Source organism: Octopus sinensis, linkage group LG17 (assembly GCF_006345805.1).
Source record: "Octopus sinensis linkage group LG17, ASM634580v1, whole genome shotgun sequence".
Classification (NCBI taxonomy): Eukaryota; Metazoa; Mollusca; class Cephalopoda; order Octopoda; family Octopodidae; genus Octopus; species Octopus sinensis.
The window spans coordinates 49,979,785-49,989,784 of NC_043013.1; the positions used below are offsets into that span (position 1 = coordinate 49,979,785).

The 10,000-nt window shown below is 36.9% G+C and overlaps 1 protein-coding gene across 2 annotated transcripts in view; it reads left to right on the top strand.

The window, feature by feature from the left end:
* Positions 1-10,000, top strand: part of LOC115221087 (protein NO VEIN) — a 118,070-nt gene that overhangs the window by 9,883 nt on the left and 98,187 nt on the right. For both annotated transcript variants that reach the window (XM_036510574.1, XM_036510573.1), the window contains exon 2: positions 7,874-8,134. In XM_036510574.1, coding sequence (XP_036366467.1) covers positions 7,885-8,134 — 250 coding nt within the window. In that variant the 5' untranslated portion in view covers positions 7,874-7,884. The remainder of the gene's footprint in view (positions 1-7,873; positions 8,135-10,000) is intronic.

Genomic DNA, 10,000 nt, shown 5'->3' on the forward strand with positions numbered 1-10,000 from the left:
CTCTTCTGGCGACAAAGGGTCTCTCGCTCAGAGTGAAAGGTAGATTGTACGACGCATGTGTGTGAACTGCCGTGACTGCAGAGGACATGCTTAGGCTCGAAAGAAATGAAGCTAGCATGATCCGCTGGATGTGTAATGTCAGTGTCCATGCACGACAGAGTGTAAGCGCCCTGAGAGCAATGCTGGATGTAAGATGCAGCATGCAGGAGAGACGATTGCGTTGGTATGGTCATGTACTACGGATGGATGAGGAGAGATGTGTGAAGAAGTGCCACTCTCAAACTGTTGAAGGAATTCGGGGCAGAGGTAGACCTAGGAAGAAATGAGACGAGGTGGTCAAGCATGACCTTCATACGTTGAGCCTCACAGAGGTTATGACAAAAGATCGAGACCTCTGGAGATATGCTGTGACTTCGAAGACCCGACAAATGAAGTGAGTTCATGGCTCGCAGGACGGCCTGCTGGGCTAACCTTGGATTGTAGAGGGACCCACTGTTCTCGAGGAGACCTATTGAGTCAAGTACGTCATCATCATTATCATCATCGTTTAACGTCTGTTTTCCATGCTAGCATGGGTTGGACGGTTCGACCGGGGTCTGGGAAGCCAGAAGGCTGCACCAGGCTCCAGTCTGATCTGGCAGTGTTTCTACAGCTGGATGCCCTTCCTATCGCCAGCCACTCCATCCATGAGTGTAGTGGGTGCTTTTTACATGCCACCGGCACAGGTGCCAGGGGAGGCTGGCGACAGCCACGATCGGTTGGTTCCTTTTATGTGCCACCGGCATGGAAACCAGTCAAGGCGGAGCTGGCATCGACCACGTACGGACAGTGATTTTTATGTGCTACCGGCACAGGTATCAGAACTGCTATTTCCATTTGATTTTTTTTATGTTAATGGCGATGTACTTGACTCAATAGGTCTTCTCAAGCACAGCAGGCCGTCCTGTGATAACTTCAAAATAAAAATCAAATGGAAATTGTAGTTAAGACACCTGTGCCGGTGACACGTAAAAAGCACCATCCAAACGTGGCAGATGCCAACGCTGCCTGACTTGCGTCCGTGTTGGTGACACGTAAAAGCACCAACCAGTCGTGGCCATTTGCCAGCCTGTTGTAGCCCCTGTACCGGTGGTACGTAAAAAACACCCACTACACTCACGGAGCAGTTGGCATTAGGAAGGGCATCCAGCCGTAGAAACTTTGCTAGATCCTGGTGCAGCCTACATGGCTTACCAGACTCTGGTCGAACCGTCCAACCCATGCTAGCATGGAAAATGCACGTTAAATGATGATGATCCATATATATATATATATATATATATATTTATAAAAAAGAAGTTTGAAAACGCCACTATATAAGATAAATTTTAATTTTCTTAGAAAATTTACATGTTTCGGTTCTTCTTGAAAAAACGAACCTTATCAAAATTATTTTTAAAAGTTAAGTGTCATAAAAAAGTTCATAATTGTTTCCTATTAGTCTCAACAGAATCCACATGGTGGTTTTTTGTTGGAGGGAAGCATAATAGCTGTCTTATATGTTGACTAAAGTTGGGGAAATGACCAGTGGCCGAAATAGCAGTAGCAGCAGTGATTGTTGGTTGTAGTAGTAGTGACTGTGGTGGTGGTGGTTGGAGTTGCAGCAGTTCATTGGCTGCAGTAGTAGTAGCAGCAGAGGAAGACTGTTGATCGTAGTAGTAATAGTAGTGACCATGGTGGTTGTAGTAGTAGTATTAGTGATCGTGGTGGTAGTGGTAGAATTCCATTTTTCTTTTCAGAAGACCAATATATTGTTTTAATGTTCCTGGCCTAGGGTGTTTAAACTTGGTCCGAATTTTCTAATAAAATAGTGTTCTTTATTTTGACGTTGAGTGAAAGTTACGTTGTTACTGAATTAGTAAAGTGGGAAAGTTGTGAATTTGAGATTTTTGTTTGAAGCACATCTATCTATGTGACCACTGACAGGTATTTTCCTGTATTCAGGATTCCTAATTTGGGACTTATGTACTGCCATCCTTTATTGTAGGCTGTTTTTTGTATGGCCTATATATCGCCTTTTGCACCCTGTGCATGTTAACATGTAAATTAAGTTTTCTGATGCACAGGTGTCGTTTTTTCTGATGGTAAAATGATGGCCTTGTTCTAATGTGTATTCCAAACCTTCTACTAAGATGACACAGATTCTGCAGTTGGGCTTTCCACATTTTTTAACTGCTGATTTTGTGGTTGTTGTTGGGTGCAGTTTAGCTTGGGTTAAAATCTTTTTTAAGGCTTTTGGTTGCCGTTTACTTTTTATGATGGTGTACGTTTGGAAGATTTGGTTCATCTTTGGGTCTCCCCTGAGTAGGGCTGTGCTTTGGAGTATGGTGTTGAAGGCCTCATTGTTAAATGGGTTGTGTGTAGAGATGTAGGGTAGGGTTTTTAAATTTTTCTTTCTTTTTTGGTTTTGGTTGTCTCAGGTCTTCTATACTTAATTTAAGTGCTCGTTGGATTGCACTGTCTATTAGGGGCTGTGGATAATTCCTATTTATGAGTGTAGTTCTGAGTTCCTGGAGACGTGTGTGTCGGGTGCTTGTGTCTGATATTATGGTACAAATCCTTCTGGCTAAACAGAAAGGGACATTTATTCTAGTTTGTCTTGCGTTGCATGAGTCAAAGGGTAGGTACTGCTTTGAGTCTGTCGGTTTATAATAGATATCTGTCTCTATTTTGTTGCCGACTTTCTTAATGAGGATGTCTAGAAATGGTAGTTTTTCTTGGTTATGATCTATCGTGAATTGAATATTTTCGTTAATTCCATTTAGTAGTATTTTAAATTCCTCAAGTTTTTCTATACTTTCATCTTAGAGGATGAAGCAGTCGTCGAGATATCTTTTCCAGTTGTTCTGGATATAGGTGGAGAAAGTGTTTCCATATTTCTTGAGTGTTTTCTGGTAGAGTATTATTTCGAGGTATCCCATTACTAGGTTGGCAAAAGAAGGCGCAGTATGCGTGCCCATCGCTGTTCCCGATCTTTGTCTGTAGAAATTATTGTCAAAAATAAAGTAATTGTTTTCTAAAATAAATCTAAGTCCTTCTATTACGAGTTCTTTATTTATGCAAGTTGGAAGTTCAAAGGGGTAGTTGTTTAGCCAGAATGTGATCGCTTCATTTCCTAGGGTGTGAGGGATGTTTGAATGAAGGTTAATTACGTCGAAGGATACTAGTAGGATTTTCTCATTGACTGTTTTTGGGAGGTGGTTGAGTATATTTATATCGTCTCTTACATAGCTTTTGATGTACTTAAGGAAAGGTTTCAGAAGTGTGTCTAAGAAGTTGCTGAGGCGGTGAGTTTCGTATGCTGGGCCTGCTATTATTGGTCTAAGTTTAAGAGCATTCGGCGAAGGGATTTTGATGAGTATGTCTGTACATTTTATATATATATATATATATAAACATAATAAATAACAATAGGGTAATAAGAAATTATTATTCCCAGTGGCCTAGCACAAAAACGAATTAGTCATTAGACTATATATTATTCACATAGAAATACAATAAGAGGCTTCCAAATAGGAAAGCCTTGTGCTAGAAAGAGCAGTAGAAAACTCAAAACCACCAAATTAGGATAAATTCTCGAAAGGAATGAAAATTAAAAACGTTTACCATCTCAATTATTTCCCAGACCACGGTTTCTAACTATTTCCAGCAAAAAAAATATTCGCTGAAGGCCAGTTTTCATCAGTGGGACAGCCTTTCGATTTCAAATATACATACAGCCAGGTCCACACATAAAACAGAAAGGGACATTGATGCCACCACGGGTCCTCACACAAACAGCCCGCGGTTTGCTGGCCCAGAGAAGCTCGCGTGCGATAATGCTCAGGAAATCAGAAATCCACTCAGGGCAGTGAAGCAGCGAAACGTAGTGAGTAGAGCCAACAACAACAACAGAAATAACACACACAAAACGTTGCGTAGTCAAAGTAAAAATTTTTTTAACAAACCATTCAACAATAGTTCTTTAGAAAGTTTTTTTTTCCTTCCTCATTTAACAACACAAAGTTCTTTTTCTTTTTTTAAACGTATAACATCAAAGTTTGTTTCTCAAAAAAACATTTAACAACACATTCCTTTTGCTTCTTTCTTTTCTTTTTTCTTTTCTTTTCTTTTAAAAGCACAGTCTACAACACAGTTCTTTTTTTCTTTCTCTTCCTCCAACGAAACACATTTAACAACAAAGTTCTTCTTTTTCTTCTTTTCTTTTGAAACAGTTAACACCACAAAGTTTTTCTTTTTTTTTTCTTAAAACATTTAACATCACAGTTCGTTTCCTTTAAAACATACAAAAAACCATTTACCGGCAACAGTTCTTTCATTTTACGTCTGCAACTTCAGCTAGGCGCAGCATCCCACTACATCACTTGCCAGTCGTTCAGTTGTCCGTCTCTCGCTCCATGTATCTCTCTCTCTCTGCCCCTGTTTGTCTCTGTCAGACCACGTCTGCCCTGTCCAGTCTCTTTCTCTCTGACTGCCTCAGTGCTACCCGTATATATGAGGCCGTCCAGCCAGAAAGAGAGGTATACCGTACGTAACAGTGCATGTTTCCCTTCCCAAAACTTTGTCTTCATTAAACTCTCTGTGACCGTAGAGGGCCAGAGGTCAAGTGCCTATGGCCATAAACAACTGTGCTCCTTGACGGAACAAAGGAAATACTACTGACCTGAACAACTAGAACACCGTTTCGATCCCAGCTAATGGAAAAAGGGAAATGATGTTTTTTTGTTTGTCTTTTTTTTTGCGTTCGTATCAATATATATATATATATAATAATAAATATTAGGGAATGAATCCAAAATTACAGGGAAAAATCAGATTTAGGGTTAAATCCAATTTTATAGTAAAATATTATATAATATAATTCGAGACAAAACCACTATTTTAAAATCAAACAAGGAAAGACTTAATCAATACATAAAATTTTAATATAAATTAAATAAACCGCCACTACAATTGTTTCATGTCTGCTACTGACATTCTTCAGGTGGAATTTCGATCTTCTAATCAGTATCAAATTACTTCTTTCCTTGTTTGATTTTAAAATAGTGGTTTTGTCTCGAATTATATTATATATATATATATATATATATATATATATATATATATATATATATATATATATCATCATCATTTAACGTCCGTTTTCCATGCTAGCATGAGTTGGACAGTTCGACCGGGGTCTGGGAAGCCATGAAGGCTGCACCAGGCCCCGTCTGATCTGGCAGTGTTTCTACAGCTTGATGCCCTTCCTAATGCCAACCACCCCGTGAGTGTAGTGAGTGTTTTTTACATGCCACCAGCATGTACTTTGTTGATTTTAGAATAAGGTTTTTATAGTATATGTTTTCTATATGGTGTGAATAACATCTTTCATTATTGAATTGTTTAATAGAGGTTTTTCTCTAAACTATATACATATATTATATATTGTGAAATTTGATATAGAATTGCTAAATTGAATTTTTCCCTGTATGTTTGGAATTATATTCCCTACTATTATTAATAATAATATTACTTTTTATATTTATAACTAACGTTTGTCGATTGTATTTAACTCTCAATTTCGTTAGTTATGGAACTTACAGGTAAGATAGAACCACTATTTTGAAATTCATCTTCGACGGATATTCCTATACCATCTAGAAAAGAATATATTTTGAAACTCATTAATAATATTAAAGATTTTATTAATAGGATTAAATGGAAAGCTACTACAATAATTATAACATATTTAATTTTAACAATGTAGACAATACTAATTATATCAATGCAAAATTTAAATCTAGAAAGGAACCCCTGTATAATAGGGATATACAGATTTTAGAGGATAATATTTGGAAGGTGGTGAAAAATATTAAATTTCATAAATATCCAAATAGGCACAATGAATATTTAAATCTAGCTATTAGAATAAAAAGAAATCCGAAATATGGAAGGAATTATAGTACAATCAGATAAAACTAGGAACCTGTATAAACTAGATGTTAAATCATATGATAACCTATTAGAGAAATAAATAAATAAAAAGTATAGAATTGTTCCAGAAAATACTCTTTATAATATAAATAAATCCTCTAAATTAATCATGATGAAATATAAGTTATACAATAAAACCGAACCTTATGTACCTATGCACCCTAGAATTACTTTAAAAGACCATAAGCATGATTTTTATTCTGACCCAAAAGTTAGACTTATGTGTCCATGTAAATCAGATCTAGGTAAATTAAGTAAGATCATTTTAGATAAATATATTAATAGATTAAATGAAATTAATTACTTTAAACTTTGGACTAGTACTAATGATACTTTATAATGGTTTAATAATACTAAAGATAAAAATGGATATAAATTTATTAAAATAGATATAGATAATTATTATTCTTCTGTTAATGAGATCGTAGTCAATAAGGCCCTAATTTATGCAATAAATAAGGTTGGAATGACATATAATGAAGTTAATGTAGTTAAAGCAGCTAGGAAATCGTTGATTAGATATAATAATAAATTGTTGGCTAGGAAGGATACTAGGGACTATTATTTTGATATACTTATGGGGGCAGCCGATTCTGCACAGGCAACTGATTTAGTAGGTATTTATTTATTTATTATCGGAAGTTCAATTAGAAAAATTAAATTTGGTGGGTGGTTTATATAGGGATGACCTTTTATTAATAACTAAGAATTGCACTAATAAAACACTAGAATTATATAAGAAGAAACTATAGTTTTTTTTAAAAGATATGGATTAGGTATTACTACATATAATGAGAACTATAATGTTAATTGTTTAGATGCTAATTTTAATTTAATAACAGGTAAAACCCAACCATTCCATAAAATTAATGAAAACCTTAGATATTTTAATGCTAATAGTAATCACCCACCCTCAGTTAAGAAATTGTTGATAGATAACATAGGAAAAAGAATTTCAGCACTTTCTTCAATATTTCAAGCCTTGAATTTGTCTTCCATATGACTTCTCACCGCATGGGAATCTATCAGTACACCACCCTCTTTTTCCACTTTCCACTTTTTTGCTACACCTTGGCCTAAATCAGTAATGAGCATGATGAATTTTCATACCATAAGAAATTTTTCTTGTATGAAAATGTTGAAGAAATTATGTTCTTTTCTAAATGAAAATTAATGATAAAATTTTCACTTCTTTATTTTGTGACAGTTATCTGACTGACCTATCCCCATCGAGTTCATCTACATGAGTTTATGAATTTCAACTCAACTGGGATTATAGTGCTAGAAGTGCATTGAACTAGGTTGAGGGCTTCTGTTCAGCAATCAAAAAAAAAAAAAATATGGGATATACTTTGTGAATGGTTTGCAAGGAACTGGCCCGCTGAAGAGCGGCCCAGGTTCCAGTTGTCTGTTATGGCAAGGCTTCTATGGCTGGAGGCCCTTCCTAATATGCCAACCACTTTACAAAGTGTACTGGGTGCTTTTATGCAGCACTGGCACAAGTGCTTTATACATGGCACCAGCACCCACAGTCCTGCAAAATTAGGGTCACTCAGCTGAAGAGGGTTGTAGGAGACGTTCCTGTATGCAAGGACAACCATGATTTTACTTAGCTTGATATGCATAGCAAATCACTAGCAGTCTTGGTCCCTTGTCATTCCCTCTGTCTGAAGATCCTTTCTCACCATTTCATCCCACATCTTCCTGGGTCTACCTCTTCCTCAAGTTCCTCCCACAATCAGAGATCAACACTTGGATACTTGCATATTAATCTAAACTAATACTATTTTTGCCTCTTTCTTTGAACAATATATCTTCTAAATTTTAATTTTAAATTTCTTGTTAATTTTTTTTCCAGTACCATTAGAAATGGAAGAGCCACCATCATCCCTTAAAGGGAAGAAAAGGATGTGGCTGAAACAAGAGATTGTAAACCTCTTAAAGCAACATCCACAAGGTATAGAAAAAGTTCATTTTTGGGATTTTATTAACCACAACATTAAAGGGATTGGACCAAAAAACAAATATGGTGTGAAGAGCATGAATGAATTATTTGAATATTATGATAACCTTGAAATTGTGTCAACAAATAATATTTCATATGTGAAGTTAAAAGCAGGTTTGTAAATATTTGTTTCTTTTTATATATCATCATCATCATCATCATCACTTAACGTCCGCTTTCCATGCTAGCATGGGTTGGACTGTTCAACTGGGGTCTGGGAAGCCAGGAGGCTGCACCAGGCTCCAGTCTGATCTGGCAGTGTTTCTACGGCTGGATGCCCTTCCTAACGCCAACCACTCCGTAAGTGTAGTGGGTGCTTTTTATGTGTCACTGGCACAGGTGCCAGGCGAGGCTGGCAACAGCCATAATCGGATGGTGCATTTTACGTGCCACTGGCTCAGGGGCCAGGCGAGGCTGGCAACGGCCATGATCGGATGGTGCTTTTTACGTGCTACCGGCACGGAGGCCCGTCGGGGCGGCACTGGCAACGGCCACGTTCGGATGGTTCTCTTACGTGCCACTGGCACTGGTATCACAGCTACAATTTCCATTGATGTTGATCTTATAAATATGTGTGTAAGCACACAGATGTACACATATATATACATACATGAAGGTTACTAACTCGATTTCGATTAGAGCCATTGCCTGACTTCTTTATGTCCTAGAATATCATAGATGAGCTGAACGAATATAGCTTTTGAGGCCTGCCAAAGACTTGCATGCTTTTTGACAATTAATGCAAGAAAACAGAGTCAAAAGCCTTAGTAAGATCACTGAATACCTGATAAAATCCTATTTGTTGTTCCACACACTTTTCCTGTAACTACCGTGCAGAGATCATGATGTCAACAGTAACCCTACCATTTCTGAATCCGCTCTGTGAAGAATCTCATTAACCACATAGATCTGCAGCCGCTCCAACATTATATGTGATAAAACTCTTCCGGGTGTAGCAAGCAGGCAAATACCACAAAAGTTATTGCATTCATCTTTTTGTCCCTTACGCTTGAACACAACTCCCATGACTGCATCCTTCCAATCTTTTGGCATAACTTCATTTTCCCATATCTTCTGCATTGTTTCTGTCAGCATTTCCATCAAGTAGTACCATTCCGACTATCAGCTCCCAGTGCTTTATAATTGTCCAGCTTTGATATTGCTTTTATTGCTTCCTCCACTGACAGAGTGTCCTCTAAGCGTTCAATTAATGCATTCTGTGGAATCATATCAACACTTTTTTCATCAACAACTGATGGTCGATTCAGAAGTTCATTGAAATGTTCCTCCCATTGTTTTAAGATGTCTTTGGGCTCCCTCAATAAAAAAACATTCCTATTCTTCACATGAACCAAAGTAGGACATGATGGCCCATACACCTCTTGAAGGAAAATATATAATGACTTAGTGTTCTTAACATTGGAATCAGCCTCTATCTCTTCTTTCTTCCGCAACCAAGTTTCCTGCATGTTTCGAATCTTTGCTTTTACCTCTTTGGAAAAAGCTCTATTTTGGTCAGAATCATATGCGAGTAACAAATGCAATGCCTTTTGTTTTCCTTCCAACAAATGTGGAATATTTCCATCACTTTCATCAAACCAATCTTGATGTTTCTTTTCCTTGACTCCTAAAACTTCTTTACTTAGATTGTATAGTTGTCCTCTGAACTCCATCCACTCATTTATCCAGTCTGAATTTTCGTTTATCTACACTGTTTTATCCTTAAGGAGATTCACATGCAGAAGTTTATGATAATGAAATGAAATAATTATAATTTGCACTGAAAAAGAGGTTTTAGATGTGTGCTAGACTTATATATATATATATGCATATATATATATATATATATATATATATATATATATATATATATATATATATATATATATATATATATGTATATATATATCCCTCTCTCTCTTTCGGAGAGGCACTGAGCAGCTATACGCACACATACACACACGGCAGTAACTCCCGCCT